The sequence below is a fragment of the Rhipicephalus sanguineus genome, chromosome 10 (assembly GCF_013339695.2).
Source record: "Rhipicephalus sanguineus isolate Rsan-2018 chromosome 10, BIME_Rsan_1.4, whole genome shotgun sequence".
NCBI classification, from domain to species: Eukaryota; Metazoa; Arthropoda; class Arachnida; order Ixodida; family Ixodidae; genus Rhipicephalus; species Rhipicephalus sanguineus.
Window position 1 is genome coordinate 144,701,215 of NC_051185.1, and position 22,535 is coordinate 144,723,749.

The 22,535-nt window shown below is 44.7% G+C and overlaps 1 protein-coding gene across 1 annotated transcript in view; it reads left to right on the forward strand.

The window, feature by feature from the left end:
- Window positions 1-6,237: 6,237 nt before the first annotated feature.
- LOC119372542 (putative phospholipase B-like 2) overlaps window positions 6,238-22,535 on the forward strand; it is a 40,877-nt gene continuing 24,579 nt past the window's right edge. The window contains exons 1-5 of the mRNA XM_037643023.2: window positions 6,238-6,470; window positions 11,829-12,075; window positions 13,304-13,401; window positions 13,770-13,999; window positions 20,547-20,638. Coding sequence (XP_037498951.1) covers window positions 6,238-6,470; window positions 11,829-12,075; window positions 13,304-13,401; window positions 13,770-13,999; window positions 20,547-20,638 — 900 coding nt within the window. The remainder of the gene's footprint in view (window positions 6,471-11,828; window positions 12,076-13,303; window positions 13,402-13,769; window positions 14,000-20,546; window positions 20,639-22,535) is intronic.

Consider the following 22,535-nt stretch of genomic DNA (forward strand, 5'->3'; position numbering starts at 1 on the left):
CGCCAGCCGAGGTGAGTGAGACCCCTGACTTAGAGCATGGAAGGTGAGTACCGCAAGCAAAGCGCACTGCTTCTTATTTGTGTTCGTGCATTTGTTATTTTCACCCTTCTCGATTTCGTAATGCAGTGGGTGAAAGGGCATAAGAGGCGATCGCACTTCGAGGGGGTCTTGTCTCGCACTGCGCCCTTTGCCTGGAAGTGCCGGCGTTCAAGTGTTCGGAATGACGTCCCGAGCGCCCACGCGTGACGCTGGCCCGTTGCGATAAGACGTCCCCCCTCCCTGTAACGGCAAAGACAGACGGACGCTGGCGCCTGCCTGCGCTGGTAAGCTTGATCATTTCTCGTTGTAAGCTTCAGCAACGTGATCTAGAAGAGACCCTTGTATTTGATAGACCAGCAAAGCAATGCGTCGAAACCACGATGCCGTACTTCCGAAAACGATGTCATGCCCAGCGGTCGAGGCAGCTATATTCCAGTTATCTGCATCTCCATGGGCAGTCCCTCAAATAGTTTTGTGTCCTCGAGATGTATCGCTGTTTGATAATCTTCTAATGAACTTCCACGGCTTTAATTTGCCTGCTATCTGGTTTGGTTGAAAAGACTCGAAAAGTCCTTCCAGTGTATGTTTTTTTTTAGCTCGTGAGCTTTATGACAAGGATTATCCAGTACATCGCTGCTGTAGGCTGTCAAATAAGCAAATAGAGGTATGTTCGGTGCATGTATTCGGAGAATAAATTATACTTGTTTTTGTTGTTCGTAGGATAAAGTCATCTGCAACATTAGGCTTTCATTGAGCCTGCTTTGAAGATAGTGTATACGAAATATCTTTAGTGCCGAATGAGAGCTCCTTGAGAAATAAGTTACGTGTTTAAAATCGTTCTGCTAACTATTCCAGACCACCTCCAAAAATGTTGACCTTGGCCATCACAAACAAGAACATTCGAGCGAGTTCATGCGGCACAGTCCTATGTTTTACGTTTAGAGAAACCAGCAAATACAGGAGCTGCTAGAGTGCGGTGCCGTCTCAAAATCTTCATATCGGTGGTGCGACACACACACTCGTATCAACGCGACATACAGCAGGGCGGCTTGCCTTCATCCAATACACAGGCTGATCTGCGCGCCGCATCTTCAAATATACTTAACGCCAACACTGAGCGATATACCAGCGCTTGCGTCCTCGAGTGTCCGTATCAAGAAAGACAGATCTCGAGGTGCTTCGCAGTCTCCGTGAGACGTTATAGCTTAGAATAATGATACAGGAAGAGTGAAGTTTATATAGAATAAAGCCGGTATCCAACCGAGAAGTCATAATAAACGGTCATTTTCTGTCGGTTTCTGCACCCTGGCATGTTATTCATTCCTTATCGGCAAACGTACGATGTTTCTTTATGTATGTGTGCACAATGAATGTATATCTGTGTTTAGATATAGTATACGCAAGATATAGAAGCACAGTGTAGGAGATATGGATATATAGTAGATATAGTAGATATAGTAGGTACGAATAGAGTAGATATAGGTATATCGACGATTCGATATAGTAGCATGACTGGAAATTCCGCCCCCCCCGCCCCTGGGGACATTTATTTGACATGTCAAGAAGGTAAGATAAATTAACCGTTTTACGCTAATTAAGAAACTAGACTCCTGCTATGAAAGGTACCTTTCTGGATCTCTTAGAGTCTTATATGCAATACCCATAGCAACAAGCGTTAATGACCGCTTAAAAATGCAGTTTTTTTAAACCATTAATAGCGCGCCGCAATGCAGCATTTTGAGCCCCCTACATAATTTCCCTGAGCTGATCACTTGTGAAACAATAATAAAAATTCGAAATTTGTTATTTACAGGTCATAGGAATTTCTTTTCAATCATTGTGATCTTGCATAAACTTTTGGACAAGACAAGCCACGGCTTAATATTACTCGACCAATAGAGCATTAAAATTTATTAGATATAAACACCTCCAAAACATTTTTGTAGGTATTATACAATAAAAACATCCTATAAGTTACGATATGGCCTTAACGATTGCATGGAGCCTATAAAATTGAAGCTCGAAGAAGAATTTGAAAGTAGTTTTTAAATGCGAAGCGTTTCTTAGCGAACCTTTGCACTTTGAGCACTTTGCACTTCTATCTATCTATCTATCTATCTATCTATCTATCTATCTATCTATCTATCTATCTATCTATCTATCTATCTATCTATCTATCTATCTATCTATCTATCTATCTATCTATCTATCTATCTATCTATCTATCTATCTATCTATCTATCTATCTATCTATCTATCTATCTATCTATCTAGCCACCTACGTCTGGGTGCTCTCGTGATCGCCTCCTTAACTTATTGTAGTACAAAAGGGGCTTGGGAGGGTAAGATTTGACAAATATGACTCTGTGGTCATGACATGAATAACGTGAAAATCCTGTCGAGTACGTCGTAAAACCCTTTCCTCCAGACACGTGTCGCACATACCCGTTTACCACGGGCCGTGGTGTACGGGTATGCGCCACAGGGGATTGACAGTTTATATCTACCCAGGAACGGCGATAACAAAAGTTAGTAAACAGTTTCGAGAGCGTTAAGAAAATCCGACATCGGCAGCGCTGACCTGACGTATGCAAAGATTAAAAATTACGATCCCAGCTGGAATCAAACCCAAGCATTCTGCGTGGCAGTCAGGTATTCAACCACAGAGCCACGCCCGGTCTAGAAAGTGCTTTGGAAAAACACCCTATTCAAGCGTAATGTCGGTGCAACGTCCATTGTGGTTGGGGTGCTGACTATGAAATTTTATAACAAAGCAATAAGCGCTGCGTATGTGCTCCTATGATGCAAGCGTCATGTCAAGTTAACCTCTGTGGTTTCAGTGTTGGCTCCGCTTTTATAGCAGGCTAATAGTCTAATAAATATTACATTTGTATTCCTATGATTCAGCAAGCCAAATTCAAGCGTCGCTGGGCCTAGGATTAAATACGCTAACCAAAGCTATGTGTGATATTGACATCACCGCACCGTATAATGCACTTCGTTTCGATAATACAGACGTGTGTCCTCTAACGTGAGTGCTGACGTTACGTCACACCATAAGTTACCCTATAAACGCCAGTGCTGTCGACGTGCCTGGTAAGCCCACCATGTGCACGCAACTACTACACTTACAAATACCCGTCGATCCACTTCGTAACGCTCAGCTCAAAGCCAAAAAATGCAGCATAGAACTACCCGCTGACTGCTTTGCATGGACACCAATCCCCACAAGGCTTGAATTGTTTTACAAAAAAGATGTTACCGGACAACCAGGAGCAAAAGCTCGTCGTACCGCACGGGTCTCGTTGAATTTGCCTTTTCTTGCACCGCAAAACATAAGATTTCTAGAATATACGTGTGTTTTTGTATACAATAAGGTATGGCTATCCTGTATGAGACACCACAACGGAAAACAACTTAGCTACAATTTATAAAATGCTTTAGAAAAAAAGTGTGTTCGTATAACTGCAGATGTTCCTTGCGAAGCACGCACTATTTTCTAAGCTCTTAATTTACAACTAGCACATGAAATTTATAATTGATTTCTTCTTGCAGAAAAAATCACAATTGCTTTTTCTGTTGAGCAAGCAAATTTAACGCCATTCATCAGTTCATACCATGTGCGATCCGCTAATACTTCGACAACTCCTTACTCTTGTACTAGCTGTGGCCGCCAAAAGCTTAGCTAGTTACTGCCGCTTTAAACTCTCTTCAACAATAAATCTTCAATGGCGTCCCATTCTGTTATGATCATGTTTTCTTCTTCAGTGTGCAATTAGGCACAAGATATGACACTGACAAACCTGTTTAATGTTACATTACGGTGACCATTTCATGACCTCCACAGCCGCTGTCACTTCGTGCTAAACGAGGGGAATGACTTCGGTAACAGGTTATGATGACACGGGGCGTAAGGTCGGCAGATTTATCAAAATGCGTGGCTTTAATTGAGAAGGCTTAACTTGCCGGTGTTTCTTTGCCTTCATTTCTTACGCGGTACTCATTTAAAGACATTAAATAACGGTGTATTTATTTCACTCTGCAGCATCGCTGCTGTGACAGTTCCCTTGTGTCATCTGATGTTGATATGAAGTGAATTGAATTGAATTGTATTGGATACTTACAAGAACGTTAACGCTGGCCATATCATGAAGCATTTGTATAGCTTACATGCATTACTTTCATACGCATGTTGCTTGTATATTGTTTATGTCCGGCGCGGTGGTATACAATGGTTACAATGCTCGGCTGCTGACCCCAATTTGGCGGGTTCAATCTTGGCCGCGGCGGTGGCATTTCCATGAAGGCGGAATGCTAGGTGTCCATGAACTGTGCGATGCAAGTGCACGGTAAAGAACAACAGATGGTCAAAATATCGAGAGAATTCTAACAGGCGAGCCTTATAATCATTGTTGTTTTGAAACGTAAAACCCTCGATATTATCAGTATTGTGTATTCATATTTGAAGTCCCTGATATTAGAAATGTTCTGTATGTGAAGTCGAAGTCGCATTTGGATACCTTTTTAACCTTGATGAACCGCGCTAATTGCTTTGTATTCCTTCGTTTGATTATCTCCAAATCTCTTAGAACCCACCCAGGACGAGCCTTGCCTGTAGAATTTACCCAGACCATTTTCTGTTAAATCTACATTACGCCTAACAATTCTCAAGCGTATATCCAAACGTCTCTTGTATTACTTGTATTGCATATCTTTTAAATGCGAAGCATTTCTTAGCGAACCTCAGGCACTTTGGGCGTTTCTATCTACGTATCTATCTATCTATCTATCTATCTATCTATCTATCTATCTAGCCGCCTACGTCTGAGCGCTCTCATGGTCGCCTCCATAACTTCTAATGTACCAAAATTGGCCGAGCAGGGGATCAGTGTATGGTGAACACGATTCACTGGTCATGACATGAATAACGCAAAATACCTATCGCGTACGTCATGAAACCCTTTCTCTCAGTCACGTGTGGCACATACCCGTATACCAGAGTTTATGTTTTGCGGGTATGTGCCACAGGTGATACTAAGTCTCAACCAACACAGTGAACGCGAACACACACATTGACACGCAAGGAAAGTGATAATAATAATAATTGTAGGTGCTTTATTTTGACCATCTGGTATACTTTAACGTGCACCGAGATCGCACAGTACACGAGCATCTAGCATTTTGCATCCATCGAAATGGGACCGCCATGGCCGGGATCGAACCCGCGACCTTCGAGTCAGCAGCCGAGCACCGTAACCGCTACACCACCGTGGCGGTCACAAGGAAACTACCATGCACTCGTTCACGTGGTCCGCAACGTGGACCACGTCGATTACGCAAAAATTGGGGTCAATGCTTCCTACAATAAATCTGACGACTGGTCTTTATACTGCGTGAAAGATGACTTCAATGCAGGCAGGACATCAAAGACCTCGCTGCCACGTGCAGGACAAGAGGCGTCATAGATCATTTCATCGTAAGAGGCATCCAGGGTTTCCAACAGCTGTGCTATATATAGTACCTCGCACTTCACTACACTTAGACCTCTCGTAGCCGCGATCACGAACGGGTTTGATTAACAAGTCCGGCCGAGCTGCTGGTGCTCACTGATCACGGTGATGATGAACTTGTTCAATAATTTTCAAGAACCTTTCCTACACATACGGGTTGGAGAAACGTGCGTGCGCCCCCGTCATAACAGCATAACAATTGTAACCCAACTGCAACTGTGACTGTAACGTACGTGCAGTGCGCCTGCGTGTGCCACTTGGCTGTGTGTATATCTAGGGGAACTTTTCTGAATGAAGCTTAAGTGCGAGTAACGCTTGTCCTGTGCATTTGTGTTTCGTCTCTGTGCTGTTCGGATTCGCGCTATCCAGTATTGAAGAATATGAGCACTACATATCAGCTTACCGCGTCTGGTGATGGTAACACACCATGTTGCTGTTGGCATCGCAACGCAACTGTAAACAACTGGTTGTATAATGCATATGCGACTCATCAGTATGAGTGTGCGCTACCACTTAAACATTTCTCTAGCGTCATTCCTTAATGTTTGGCTCAATGTGAAAAATTACGCTGCAGTCACCATCCCGCGCGCGCATGCTTCGCATAACATCGACTCCCACGGTTCGTGGGATCTGCCGAATTTTTTTTTATTACTTTCTTTCAGTTCTTTTGTGGCCCAAAAACTGAAGAATGGGGCGCCCACGAATGGTCCCTGGCAGCTTCTTTCAACTTTGTTTCCTGGTAGGCATTTTGGCCGCATGTGAAGCGATTGAGTGCAAGTGGGCTTACGCCGCGCCCGAACTTGGAACTAGTCGCCTGCTCATCTACGACGGCAAACCACCGCCTGCATCTCACAATGGCGGCGTGTCGTCACTGGCTCCGGTGGCATGGGCGAACTTCCGCGACGACATCCAGAACAACGGGTGAGTCGAGTAAGTTGGTACACTTTACTGGTCGAATATGTTTTCTTCTTTTTTTTTAATGCCGGTTCAACGAGGTAAATATCCGTCCGTCCACCCGTCTATCCCTCAGTCACGTTAGGCGATATTTGCCTTAAACAAAATAAAGGAACAACGCAAAATAAAGCTACTTGGCAGTGTTGCACTTGAATCCGGCTCCTTACGCTCCGGAGGCGTGTGCTAACCGTAGGACTACACACTCACGCTTGCAGAATGTGAACACTGAAGCATGAGAAGGCGTTTTATTCGCGTTGCCATGCTAATGTTATAATGTAGCGGTGAGTTCCGTGGTGGTGAAATGGAAGCTCTCTCTGGGGCAACACATAAAGCGGACAAATATGATTCTACACGTGAGGAAAATTACGACTTTTTCAAAACTTTAATTCCAATTTCGTGATTCGGGGGTGACCGTATCTGCCTTCTTTGAGGCTGTTGCAGACGCTTGCGAACGCTGGAATGAAGAAAAAAAACGCCAGGCCTGCGCAGAAAGCGCAGCACAGTCACAGCGAAAGCTGAAAGAGCGGCATTTCTAGAGCCCGTTGCAAAATCTCTTGTGGCTACTAGTACAAGTACCCTAGCAATGTACCCACTACGCCAAAAATCATAATTCTTGGGAAGTTGGGAAGCAGCCACCACGACATTATTCGTTATCCTGCGAAGAAGCGAGGTACCACTTGTTAGGCGTTATGTGCATTTTGTTGATGCGATTGTTGATGACGATGAAGAATTAATGCTGAGACCTTTGTAATGGTTGGAAGCTTTAAACGACCCACTAGTTACGTAATTCATATTGTGTGACGCCCGGTCGTTATTTAACTGTCCCACCGCGCTTTCTAACATATGTTAACCGGAGAAACGGAGAACGAGAGAGAGAGAGGGAATTAACTTTATTGAGAGCCTGAGGAAGTGGATCATGAGAGCCTTATGGGCTTCCTTGGCTACCTATAGAAGTGCGCTTACGAGGAACCCACTACGCTATAAATCATAATTTTTGTGAAGCAGGGAAGCAGTCACTATGCAATTTTTCGTCATTCTGCAGAGAACCGTGGTACTCGCTAAACGCCTGTAAGACACTTTGTTGATGCTGTGGCTCATGACGATGAAGAACTATCGCAGAGGCCTTTGTAATGGGTTGGAAGCATTCAACAACCCACTCGTTGCGCAGTTCGCATTGTGTGACGCCCGGTTACAGAATTCGCGTTTGTGTGACGTCTGGTTCTTATTCTACTCTTCTACCACACTAAATTACATATGTTATCGTGGTTCCTTCCCGACATGAAGCCTGTATAGGGTCTTTTTGCAACGCACTTTCAAGCACCGGCATGGCTCTGCGGTTGAACACTGGGCTCCCACGCAGAGTGCCCAGGTTCGAACCTCGTTCCATCGTGGAAATTTTTTCTTATTTCCTTTTTTTTTCTTATTGCGTGCGATTGCGGTTACGGACACCGGCGGCGGCGGACAACTACGGCGCCAAAAACGACCGTTGAAATGATCTCATACAGCTTTCGCTGTAAAAGGCCATGGCTATGCCACCCGAAAACAGCGTTATAGGAAATGCCGCTACCTAAAATAAAGCTCTACGCTTGGGCACCGCTTGCACCACTCCCAAAGGGTATTCTAGGTGGATCTCTTTCTTGGAGAATGGAGGAACGTAACGCTGTCTTAACGTTACTGCGCAACTAATTCCGAATCGTGTTCAGAAGTGCCACACACAGCTCATTAAGCCCTTGCATACCGGCTTGTATAATCCATCACTGAAATCGCTTTCATGCGAAAAATTTCCAGATAATGTTCTACTGAACCGTCTACACCATCTAAAGCTAACACATATATCAAGCGAGTAAAAATTTATTCACTTATTAAGATACTTTTCATGCCGATTAAACACCTTTTATCGTGTTTTGCGAACTTCAGGTGCCCTAATTTATAAAATTCCCGATTTAGCCCACCGCACCTGCAGAACTTAACTTTCGACAGCGCATAGCTAGCACATCAAAGCCACATTATAAATACTTGCGGTGCTGTAGTGATGCTTGTGAGCATTCATGCAACACTCCGAAAATTTCAGCGAGCAGAATATCACCCTTTTTTGTCTCGTCACGAGCTCACTTGCAACAATGGAGACGTTTTTTCCGGCACAAAATTTTCAAACAGTCACTTAGTCATATACATTAAAATAAATGCACATCTGCCGGCACTTTTCGATTAAATAAAGAACAAATAAAAAGTACGTTCTCTGTTTTTGGTATAAAATGTGCAAGGTGAAATTGCCACGTTCTGCCCCGCCTTAAGCTACAGCTCTGTTTACAGCGACTGCCCGGAGTCACATGCATGCACCAGCATTCATTCAGAGCATACTACGCTGTAGTGCTGCTGTTTGTATGTAGACCGCCCTGGCGCCAAAAACGCAGCAAAGTACTTGTTAATATATGAATCAGCATAATTACAATCTTATTGTTTGAAAGATTAGGGGACTCGGCAACTTAAGAAATTCAAGCCGAAGCTCATAAACCGAATTTCGGAGATGAAGATACCGTCTCATAATATGTGTCGAGGCGGGCCGCCATATTTTCGCTGCACCGCCGATCTTAAGACGGTCCTGCGGCGAACGCCGTGGAGCCGCTGTCTATAGAGGCAACCTACTCTGCCAACATTAAGTGGCAGTTGCCTGACCGTACCGCTCAAATTCAGACATTGCACGCGGGAGGTACAAGAACCGTGTTTGCGTGTTCACGTGATGCCGGAAAACTATGGCGGTAGTATAAAAGACAAAAGAAACGAGCAAGTAGGCACGCGGGAGCACGCGAATGTGCAAAACAAATGCGCCAAGTGGCTGCAATCAATCCCAGGAGTCAGCGGCCGGAAGTGGTGTCTCCTAATTGGTTGGGACAGCTATACCTGCACGTCGATGCTTCCGGTGGAGACCTGAAGTCATTGACTAGGGTAGCCACCGAATTTTTTTCTGCACGCACCGTAAGCGAAGCCACTGAACCTAGGAGTCACTGTAGTGCAAGTCTTGTATACAGAGTTTGTTTCGCCACACACAAGTCTGTTCGTTTCTTTGCCTGGCCATCTGTCCGTGCACCCGTAAACGCAATCTCCACAAGGGTCTTGCGGAGTATCGTTTAGCTGATAGAGTACATAACACATAAGGTGAACAAGTGAGTCCTTTGAAAAGTTGTAGCAATGGACTCATTAGCTGCATATGGTACACAAAATACACGCCTTAGCGCGGAGTCTAATGATGTAGTTATTTTTGCAACATTCGTTTCTTTCTGGATGTTTCAGTCAGCACGAAAATCAACCAAATTAGACACTTCTTCACAAGGCTGTACTGAAAGCCTCATAAAGATATCTCAGGTCCGCATTACTAAAAAATTACACCATCTCCCGCTAAGGAGACCAAGAGGCGATGCGAAGCAGCGTTTCGGCATTTTGAGCTCGTGTTTCAGAGGGGGAGGGGAGAGGAGAGAGGCAGAGCGGGAGGGAGAGAGGGGGAGGGGGAGAGGAAAATGGGAGGAGTGGAGAGGCGTGTGGAGAGGAGGTGTGCGGTGAGGGTTTGCGCATGCGCAGTAACCGTGGTCACGCCGCACTAAACCACCGGATTGAACTCTGTCATAAGATGCTTCGCATCCAAAAGTTAGCTTACTTGGTGCCTGCAGCGCCTAAAAGGCAGTTCTTAATTATATATAGTACATCTTACAATGCAGGCATGCGACTCTTTGCGCGGCTTCGTGGGCACTGTCTTTCATTCTTGTTGTACATGAACTAGGTATAACAATCCCGCACAGTACCATCTGCTGTGCTATAATGCGAAAGCCTCACATGCCTCATGAAATACAAAAATTGACCGTCGGCATCTCTTGGCGTCAACAACAAGAGTGATGCGAAAAGCAATCATCACGTGATGACCATATGGCGTCGTCATGACGTGAGAAGTTGCTAAAATTTGTGACGTCATCAGGACGTCACATGATGACGTCATCACGTGACATCGTAGTTTGGGCAAGTATGGGCAGGTCACGGAGACTGCAAAACCATATGAGATGCAGAAAACTTGCAATGCCTCCGATCCTGGAGGCAATGCAAAACCACGTTACGCGTAGAAAGCTTTTGGAGGGGTGCGGCGGATGATCAATAATCTGAAGTGAAGGACAGCGCGTAAAACAAGTACGAAGGGAGAACGAACGTTAACACAGCGCTCGTGTTGTCGTTCGTTCTCTCTTCGTCCTTATTTCACGCGCTGTCATTCACTTCAAACTATGCAACACCAACTAGCCCAACGTCGTGCCCTTTTGCAGATCAATAATTGACCGAAAAGATGAAGTAGGTGATGGTTTTCGCTTTCTAGCCCTGTTAGGCGAATGAATAAGGGACCTTTGTGTGTTTTAGCTAGCAGATGCATGGGGCGGTAATGCTTAATATTTATTAAGCTATATTAAGTATATTGCTTTCCGGGAAGCCCCGCCACGGTGTTCTAGTGGTTATGGAGCTCGGCTGCTGAACCGAAGGTTGCGAGATCGAATCCCGGCAGTGGCAGCTGCATTTTCGATGGAGGCGAAAACGTTTGATGCCCGTGTACTTAGGTTTAGGTACACGTTGAAGGACCCCAGGTGGTCGCAATTTGCGGAGCCCCCCGTCACGGCGTCTCTCATAATCATAGCGTGGTTTTGGGATGTTAAACCCCAAATAATATTAATATGTTTACCGGAAACTTTCACGAAACTTTTCACCAAAGCTTTTGCGACTATTTTGGTTGCCAAAAAAAAACATGCCCGTAAGGGCACTCGATATTCTGTTATAATAGTATTCCAGTGCTGATAATTTATATGGCGTCGCGCAACACGGCAGGGACCAATAAGAGGGACAGATACACATTGCTACTACTCCAGTGCGGCATAAAGACATATATGCGCAATTTGTGTACCCTTACCTGCTTAGTAAGTTTAGCAAGATATATTTTCATGAATCCAGTTTCAACCTATCGCCCCAGCGAGCGACTTAGGAGCCGTGGACGAGGAGAGCATTTTGCGCGAGTATAGTTCATGGCTTAAATGTAGCTCAGTGTACTGAAGCGCTGGCGGAACTCACTGGCAGAACGGTAGGATATATCCGTTGACACGCGTACTTATTCTTTAAAGACGTACACACACATACTGTATATGCAGTATTTTGTATGAACTGTCCCTGCATTCTCGTGTGTTGCGCAAATGTCTCGTATGCATGCCAACATATCACTAAAAAAGTGCGTTGTGTTTACATTCGTTCAATACGTGGCTCTAGAATAATGATTGCAGCCAAGTCATGCGCTGTATTTCTCAGGTGGGCCTACCTAGAGGTGGAATCAAGCCCGAACGTAACGGACGAAGTCCAGGCGTACGCTGCCGGCGCCCTCGAAGCTTATCTCACGCGATATCTTATGGAAGCGCAGTGGGAGAATATGTTCGCCCACTACTGCGACAACCAGACGAAGTTCTGCGCAAAACTTTACGATTTCCTGCAGAAAAATCTCGACTACTCGTATTTCAATGAAAAACGCCTGAAAGACAGTGACCTATACTGGAACATGGTAAGTGAATTTATTTATTTATTTATTAAAAAGTATCTCAGTGCCCAGCGGCGTTATACAGAGGAGGAGTTAATGCATGTACATAGATTATACAATGTTATACAAGGCAGCTTGTAAAGATTAATGGTCTGGATTGTTGGCGATGGGGGCGGGGAAAATGGTTCCGTTCAGATGCTGTCTTTTGCATAACTGAGTTCAAGAAAAGGTTCGTGTCGCAACTCAGCACTTGGACCTTGAAGTTAGGGTACATTGGCGCTGATGTGTAAATGGGTGGCGCGATATGGTTACTTTTTAAATTCGGGTTCGTAAAATAAATTTTACGGAAGACAGACAAACGGGTGAGCTTCTTTCCTGATGACAGGTAAGGCAGATCAAAGTTAGTTTGATGTTGGATATACTTGCACTGCGGGAGTAGTTGCACACGAGGAATGTCTCTGAATGATTTAGCTCTACCTCATAATAATGATGCTATGGTCAATACTCGTATATCTATTTGCGCAGTTGAAAAGCTTATGTTATCCCTGCTGTAGCGACAGAGACGTGACGACGGCCGAGTTGGCCGTGCCGTTCTGGCCACTTTAGTTGCAAAGGTAGAAACCGAAGCGGATCAGCGGTTGCTGCGGTGTCCAGCCCGACCAAGGTCGTCAGTGCGTTCTGCTGGCTCGCTCCTTGAGCTGGCAGCATGAGTTTCTCGATAGGCGGAAAAAAATGTGATGGTGATGACGAGCCACGATGACGACGATACAATTGCAAGAGCAGTTATATGATACCGTCGTTGTCATGTAACGTAAAAGTTGAAATTCACAACATCGCAAGCGCGTCGTATGTTCTGTGTGAGAGTGAAAGCGCGCGAGCGCTGCCGATGAATGCGGCTCAAGCAGAGGTGACACGAGCCGGCCGTCTACATCGGGCGAAAGGCGCATGAAGATAGCAGCCGGAGTACTGCCCGCCTCTGGCAGGAAATGCGAGCCATGACCAACCGGGCGTGGTCGCGCGCCTATTTTTACAGGGGATCAGCAAAGGGTTCATAGCTCTGTACGTGTTGTGCCCTCATCACAACGTTTGCGTTGTAGCCATACACAGCGCGAACGTCCCTTCGCTCGCTGGAGCGGCGACGTTTCGTGAGTGAGCTGCTACCCTTTCTTCGCATAACAATCCAATCTGTTGCTATCGCATTATTTGCTTCAGCCTTGCATCAAAATGGTCACTTTTATTTTTCCTTCGACAGGTACACCTCCAAATGCGGCAGCTTCAAGGCTTGAGTGACGCCTTCGAGAACGCCACACTTGACACGTCCCGGGAGCTTACAAATGTCACCAGAGCTTTGTAAGCGTTTTTAAGAATGCAATCGCTGGATTTACTTTACTGGTGCAGAAGCATCCGTGGTCTAGGTTCCGTCATAATCTTGAGAGTATAATTACCTGAAAAAAAAAGCTATATATACGCATACGTCCATTAGGTAATCCACAACTTCATTATGGACAACCATGAAACGGCGCGCCGCAAGGTACTGACAACTACTATTCACGGCAGAGTGCTCGGTTTCACATTTGCGATCTGAACCTTTGTAGGCATCATAGTTATACCTATATTTTGCGCATGTTGACTTCATTTTCCTTTCATGGAACGAGAGTACACATTACCATACCGATCGTTGACACAAGCATGACAAGAGTTCTTGCTTTATTTTACAGGTTCCTCAGCCTTGTGGGAGACTTCATCGACCTTGAACCAGCGTTTCAGCGCACTGAAGACGCGAACTCTTTGAGCTTGGTACCGGCGTGTTCGGCACTAGTTAAAGTGCTCAGGAACAACACAGACCTCTACGTGGGCCATGATACCTGGTTCCTGTACAAAAGCATGCTGAGAATTCAGAAGAAGTACACCTTTCCCTGGCACTATGCCCCTGACACTACGGGACCAGGTGAGCCTATCCACTTCACTGTTGAAGCACGCCGCCGCCATGATATTATGGTTACTGTGCTCGGCTGCTGACTCGGCTGAATGGAAGCGTAACGCAAGAGGCCCGTCTACCTGGATTTAGGTGCAGCCTAAAGAACCACAGCTAGTCGAAGCTCACTGAGCCCTCCCCTATGGCGCCCCTCATAAGCATATCGTGGTTTCGACAGGTAAAACCACAGTGTAATATTCAGCGTGGTTGATGTTTCCTCCTACAAATAGTTAGTCACACGTGGTGGAGAGGATGACGATGCACGCACATGGCAAATACATGCAAATTGATATAAAAACACACGTCGGTCCCTCCCGGCGCCAAGTTATCTTGTCGTCGACATTACTTTCTTGACATTTATATTCTAATTACTACAAATAATATCCCCCATACTTTCCTTGCCATTACTGTCTGTCAGTTCTCATTAGCACTGTCTCACAGAAAAACGAGCCCTTAAAAGTTATCTTCTTTAGTTCACGTCTAAAATATGCCATGAAAATAATTTCACCGTGATGTTATACATAATCAAAAACGCATTTCGAGCCACAAAGCGCAACAGCTAAAATGCAGCAGCCGCAGCCATCACGCCGACGCTCGTCCAACCGCCGTGCCGCCAACGAGTCGGCAAGTTTTCTGTGAGCGGCGTCGCACAGCTTGAGCACGCCCGTCAGCCGTCGCTGCCGACAGCGAACCTCGAGCAGAAGAGCGAGAGAACGCGGGGCCGCCGCCACGAGAGGCGCCTAGCTGCTTGCGAGCGAGCGACGAGGTAGCCGACGGTAATGGCGACCATTTTCTACAAAGTTCCTCGAGGGAGCGGCATGCAGTACAGCGAGCAAACACGAGGCCACCGCCACAAACGGCGCCGAGCTGTTTGCGAGCGAGCGACGGGGAAGCCGGCGCTAATGGCGACCAATTTCCGCAGAGTTCCGAAGCACATCTAAAGTAGGCTAAAGCCCCATGCAGCCCATGCCGGTGGACTTCAAGCACGCGACATACAACCGAGCTCTTGCCGGCCACCGCAATGCGTTTCAAATGAGTGGCAGCGCAATGACGAGGCCTCTGTCCTTTGTCACGAGCGCGCAGCTCAGCACCGCGGCGAACACTCGATGAGCTTCCGTACGGCCGGCCGATGGCAATGGTGGCCAATTTCCAGGCGGTCACAAAGCACATGCGAGCTGACGCCCAAGCGGACCTTCGCGGTGCATTTCATGCGCGCGATATTCAACACGATCGAGCCCTTTGCCGGCAAGCAGAATGAACAATGATCTCTTACTTGTGAAAAAATCCAGCGCCGACTTCTGTCCAAAGTCAGATTGAAATCGTGGATCTGATAGGCCTACTGCCTTCTCAGCCACCGCAGCGCCGTGACTACGCCGGAGATAAAGAGCGCGGCGTCGCGACGCGTCGATACCAGCTCCAGACTACATGGGTTCGGCGAAACGTAAAAGCAGTAGCGCATGCTCGTCCACGCATACGTGAATACCTACGTCACCGCGGCGTAGTTCCTAGATCGTCGAACTCGCCGAGCGCGACACAACCGCCAACACGCCACCAAAACCTTATGTCGGAAGAGTGACCCAAACGCGAGGAGGGCGGTTACTTCCCTTGACAACAGTTTGCACACGGAACGTATCTCTGCACACGGCTATACATCTCCCGCTGGGTTGATCCCTTTGCTGCCTTTTCAGACTAATTGGTTTTGCACACGGCACACATCCCTCTGCGGTTGCTCCTTCAACAGTCCATCCATTATTCGCGCGCGCTTCTTGGGTTCTGTTACTCTTCTGTCGGGTAATTTTGCCTTAGAGTGTACCAGACAGTTGTTTTGTGAAATAGAAATCTGTATTTGTAGACGCCCTTATGGACTTTATGTGTAGCTACGTGCTATAAACAAGTGAGTGACATATTTTTTTTTTCTTTCAACAACTTTCCACCACCTTGCGCGCTTTCGTAGACCTCATTTGTCCAGGTAAACTTATTTCGTCGGAAAAGCAACGAAACGTTGTATAACGTGTTCTTATTCTGCGATAAAAAGTCATTTCCTACGCAACTAAAACCTGTAGGAACATAAATTGTGGTGAGATTGCTGTTGGTATATGACTTCCTTATTCATAATTGGGCGTACTTTACTACTATGCAAGAATACGCGCAATACCAACGAAGAATGAACGTAAGTTTTGTTCTCGAATTTGACTAGGCTGACCTACATGGTTTATCATTTTTTTAAAATGCTAACACATCGTCATCGACAGATAAATCATGTAAAACTACACAACGAGGGTAGCTCAGGCAAACATTTCAGATTGTGCTGTAGCTTAAAGAAAATCCCTGAACTTAAGTGCACGTGCACGTTAAGAAATAAATTTTATAGAAGTTTGTAGGTGTAATTATACGTGAGAAGTAGTGTTACGACATTGTCCACGTTTTTTTTTTTTCTAATGCTGTCTGAATAGTTCAGCTCGTTAGAAGTAAAGTCAGAGAGTTATCATAATTGAACAGTTCTCATGCAGAAAGTTTCGCCTCAGCTCATAAAGCGCTCTAATTTAGCCGAGACCAAATTTCGCAAATAATGCGTAACTGATAGCCAAATGTTTTGCGCGAACGTATGCTCTACGCTTGTAAAGTGCGCCAACTTTATAGACGAACGTTTAGTAACTCTCGAAAGCGACCGAGCATTCATTTCCTGGTAGAGAATATGTTAAACGCCGTGCTTGTGGTGAACTTACGTGCCAGCGCACACGCCAATCTTGTCGAACCCCTTACAGCGCATACCTATCCAATGCGTCATGATACATCCTCGCGCAAACCGTCGCTGTTGCTGCGTACAAAGTTTTAGGCCCAAGCACACACAATCCTACTCGGATAAACCAAGCATAGACAAGAAGACCTGCCATCAGCGGTAGGAAGAACGCATTTAGCTGAACTAGCATTTTAAACTGCAGTGTATGAACTCGCTCAGCATTCCATTATTGCTGAGTAGAGTCTGGGAAACATGCTGCAAACAAAGCATGAGGTATCAACAACAGAGACCTCTCCTCACGACCAGCTTTTCTGGTGTTCTTCTTTAGCTTCTTTGAGCAGCAAACGTAGTTCCGTTGCGCATCCCTCTCAGCTGCAGCGTAAAACAGAGAAACGAAAGGTAGCCTTGTTTCACCGGTAAACCACTGAAAATAGGCATGAACGCTTGCATTTTTTTTCACAAATGCAATATACGCTCTCTCGTGTCTCTTAAATAATAATAATAACAACAGTTGAGCTTCCACATTCCAAAACCACGATATGATTATGAGGGACGCCGTGGTGGAGGGCTCCGGAAATTGTGACCGAGTGGGTTCTCTAACATGCACCTAAACATAACTAAGCACACAGGCCTCAAGAAGTTTCGCCTCCGCAGAAAATGTGGCCGACGCGGCGGGGGTTCGATCCCACAATCTTCGGTTCAGCCGCCGAGTGCCATAACCATTAGACCACCGTGGCGGGTTCCTTAACTAAAGCTAAGACGACTTAAGGCTACAGTCGTTAAGCATCCCTTACAGTGTGTTCGTTAGCATTGTTTGCAATGTCTTTTGTTGACATCACCACTTCTGCAGAATGCCACGAACCTTCGTGAAAAGAATGTGGCAAGTCTTGTTGACCACTAAGACACATGGGGAAGTTGGTAGATGAATTCCTATTTTAGTTCAACTGTTTTTCTTGAAGGCTCTCTGACGTGTCTTCTTTGTCGCCCCGAGTTACACTCTCATCATAGCATTTTTTTAGCGGTAGAGTTTACGCCCCCTATCCAGATCTTGCGAGTGTCTTAGCCATACGTGGCTTTCGCCTTGCACGAACAGTGACACAATTAAGAACATCCGAATTATCAACAAATTATCCAAGTACAGTCAATCAACTCTCGATAATACGGCAAAATAATGACTAATTGTCTTCATTACTTGCAGGTTGAAATCATTTACACCGCTCATTAGAGCAAGATGTAATTTAATTAGTGTGATTTCATTACTGCCATGTCTGCCTGGCTCAGTTGACAAACATGTGCGCGAAGATGTAACTTATCGGAGACAACTGTAATTGTTCATGCTGAAATAAGCGCAAAATACACGAAGACTTAGAAAGGACACAGGACAACGACTCCGTCCTGTGTCATTTCGAAGTCTTCATGTATTTTGCGCTTGTTTCAACATGAACCTTTACCAGCATGCCCAACTGGCAGTCATCCTAAACTGCAATTGTGTTAGCGCTCAAGTTGATGCCTCGCAGCCAGCAACGAGAAATGTCCAATGTAACTTCAGAAAATCACGCACCACCGCAGAAAACTTCATGTACGGCAAAAAATTCGCATTTTCTAGACTCACTGAGCTTCACACCTCCCAAGCAAGCTTTCTAGTTTTCTTTCTGCATGATAATACTATGCAAGGTGTTTGCAATGCCCTGGAAATTGTGCCTGAACATCTCATGTATAAAGTTAATTCACCGAAACCCGGCTTGTTTGTCCACCTTGGAGGATTTCAGGAGGAAGCGTACCTAATATCGCGGTTGTTTGTATTTCCTATATATTGTGGGCATTTCTCAGGCACGTATTTATCATCTGTACATTATCATCATCACACTGTGTTCTTTGTCATCTTCGCTTATGGGGAAACATCTTGGCCTCGGATGTGATCGGTTCACCAAGTCGTGAAGGCACATTAAAAGGCGTGACAACTGCTACGTCACAATATTTGTTGTTTTCAGGTCAGTCGCGCGCTTTTTGAAAAGAAAAAAGAGCTCCAAAGCATGCTACCTGCTCATCATAGCCGGTTATTTTTCACTGTAAATGTCGAAACTACTCCAGGTCAGACGCCAAGAAACGCAACTTAGTGTTAAACGAGACCTTGCAGATACAAGAGAATGCGCAGCAACAACTGATAGCACTAAAGGTATTCGCGATAAATTATGTCTGCATTGCAGTCAATGCCACATTTTTGATAACATTTAAAAGGGTATGGGTTTGAGCTTGTTCGTCAGGCTTCATGCCCTTGCAGCACGCAATGTTGCCACAACGTTGAAGCAACTTTGTCAATGTGGCGGCAACGTGTTGTCATCATTTCGTGCTACTTAGGTAGGTTCGAAACAGCGCTTGGTCCTTTCAGCGCCTAGTCCTGTCTGTTTCTCTCTGTGTCCTCGTATTTGCGCGCTGTTTTGAGCCCGTGAAGTTTCGATAACATACCACACAGAATTTCATCTCTTGCTCTCTGGTTTTCTCAAAATATACGAAAATGTAAAATCTCTGTATATATTGAGCCATACGGGCTACTCGCAGTGCTAAACTCACAATGAAGTGGACTTTGATGGCAGGACATCCTAGCTAAATTATGAATTTCTCAATAATGCAGCCAAACAAACTAAACATAATACAGGCCATTGCATGGCACCTTCTCACGAGGCAATATATTTCGGCTGTTTTCAGACTGTTGAAACACTGGAGTACCAAGTGTAACTCAAAAACTGTTCAAATTTCAAAATACTGGAGCAGTATCGGCAAAGAGACCGCCGCAAAAACCTATTTTTACATGCAGCATTTTTTTAATACACTACCTGTTAATTGCACTGAAATATGGCGTCTTTGAGCAGCTGCACCATCTCTTTTTGTTACCCCTCCATACCCAGACGTACCTAGACGCGAGACATTCGATGTATTTCAGCGGCAAACTTCAAAGTCATCAAAATTCCCATCTTACCAATGCGCGAGCACTGCTTTCATGTACCTTATCAACTATGCCTACGGGCTACAGACGCCGTGCTTGGAGAGCGCTCATAGACACACCAAAAATGTTATTTCTGCACCTCAAAAAAAAAAATTCACTTCGGTAAAACTGAGCTTCGAACAAGCGCGTGGACGGCAGTCTAAAGAAGGCAGTCCAAAAGTGTTTGGCTTGGAAGAACGTGACATTCGTCCAAAATTCGACGAATGTGAAGTAGGAAACGCAATATGCTGCATGGTAGCCACAACTGCATACGAGGCCCCTGATTCGTGAATATTACGCGTCAATGATAGTACTTTGACGGTATCAATTGCCCCTATGAAATTTTTATGCAGGTTGTAATTACAGATAGTAGTTTGGAACAGTTCTTCGTGTATGCGTAGAGCACTGTTACGACATGGGTAGCTTGTGTCCAGGAGGTTCGTCGCCGTTGGACATAACAAATATCATTACCTCTGTTTTTCGCGCCAGGACACGACTATGATTTCTGTCTCTTGGTAATACACTGCAAACGTAAAGAGAGATTTTATACGGAGAGAAAACCACGACGCTTTGGGAAGGATACAAGAAAAATACAAGAAAATTCGACGACTTAAATCACCGAGAAGAAAAGACTGAAAGGAAAGAGCGTCAATTCGCAACTAACTTTATTCTTCCAAATCCACCGCAACATATACACCATGCCACATCTGCTCTATAACACACCATGCGTTACATCCAGCAATCGGCCACTGCCAGTGGAATGAAATTTTTATATAGATGGTGTGCTTTAATTACAGATGATATAATTCCTGGCCACACAATAACCATGTCCTCCTATCCCGGAAAGCTGGTCTCCTCGGACGACTTCTACTTGACGTCAGCCGGACTGGTAATAGGAAATTTACTTCTATGCCATAAATACCACCATGGAAGAATTAAGCCGGCACCGTGTTGTGATCTGGCGGAAAAGTGAATAGCTGTGTCGGTTAATACGCTGTGTTATTCCTTCCTCTTGGAGACAGTGTCATATCTAACCACATATAAGCTCCTAATGAACATTGATGAATAGCATGGCCTCAAATCGGCAAGAAGAATTGATGCCGATCTTTTGCCCTGTCGCGCATTTTACTTTCAGCGAATCATCTTCGGCAGTTGAACTTACATAAGAGTTAATTCGATCTCTGCCAGGAATTTCAAGTTTGATACACGTTTAATACCTCCTACTGTAATTAAATAGGGCAACAAGGAAATGAAAAAAATATTTGCTGTGTACAAATTTTTTGAAGTTGGATGTTTGAAGTTTATTTTCTTTCTGATACAGAAAGAGCGAGTAAGAGCTAAATGCCATATTGCCTGACAGAGGCTCTTACTCCTATGCGCATTCGGCTTGCATGTACATGTTTTCGAAGCGAGTACAAACAATACAGCAACCAGAGAAAACAAACATGCATGTGCATAATTATAACTGCAAATAAAACAATACAGGCAGACATCATACATGAAAACACTACATGATACTTCATGAAAAACAAACATATCATACAAACACGTCAAAAATATATACCTATACGCATTAAATTGTTAACTTTCAAATTGCAACGTAAACCGGAAAAATACATGCATATGTGGTGAACATAAAAAAATTAGTGAGATATGTTTTATAGATACGTTATCGTGGAATGTAACAGGACGTTTTTTACAAATTCTTTAAAGCGGGGGGCATGAAAATCTATGATGCCCAACAATGTTTAATAGCCGGGGTACTCGATACTCTAGGTCCTGACGCCCGTATTTAGTTCTCATGAGTGGTGGCACTTTCGTTTGGTGGCGTAATTGATATCGAGGGGAAGAAATGGGTAGGCTACTAACATGAAGCCTGTGCTTTTTTTTGTGCAAAAATGATATATAAGAGTAAATTTGATTTGCTCTGATTAATGAGTGTTTATCAAAAAGATTGTGCGTGGGTAAGTCTCGCGATCTACCATGATAGTTTTCGAAACTTCGCATTACCCTTTTTTTGTAGTTTTAATATTTGTCGTAGTTTTTTGCAGATGTTGTTCCCCACATTAATGCACAATAGCTAAGTTTTGAGTGAAAGAGGGCGTAGTGCATTGCTTTCTTTAGTGTTAGTGGTATAAGACTACTAATTTTATACATAGAGCGTACTACTTTACTGATGTCGCTGCTTTACACTTTCACTTTCCTCACTTTCAAATCCACTTTCAAATCCTCAAGCATCATTACGAATTCAGTTCAGTGCAATGTACAAAGTCATTCATAATGCTATTCAGCGCAACTCGCCCAACTAGCAACGTTGTTGAACAATGTACAAAGATCACGTATCCTGACATTACGCAGAGAAAGCCACTATATCTCATTCTTGACAATTATATTTCACACATCAAGTTGCGGTGACAATAAGTTATGTTGTTCACGGCAGCGCCATACAAAGTATTCGAACTATGTGCCTAAGGTAGTTTTATAGGAAGTGGATTCTTACTCGTCGTGCATAATAAAGACAAACGTGGTCTAGAACCAATAATGGCTGCAAAAACATCGCTCTTTGCGAGACTAGCAACAACTCCACGACCTTGTGCTTTAAATTATTTCTCGCACCCTAATTCGAAGTATATCATCAATATTTACAGATGATATCGCCACACTCATGTGGCCGAATAAATCAAGTAAAATGTATGTTTTTTTCGTAGCAGTTTACAGTGCAAGGTCGTTTCTCTTGGGAATACTTCTCTCCATCTTGTGACATTTTGCAAATAGCTCTGGGCGAG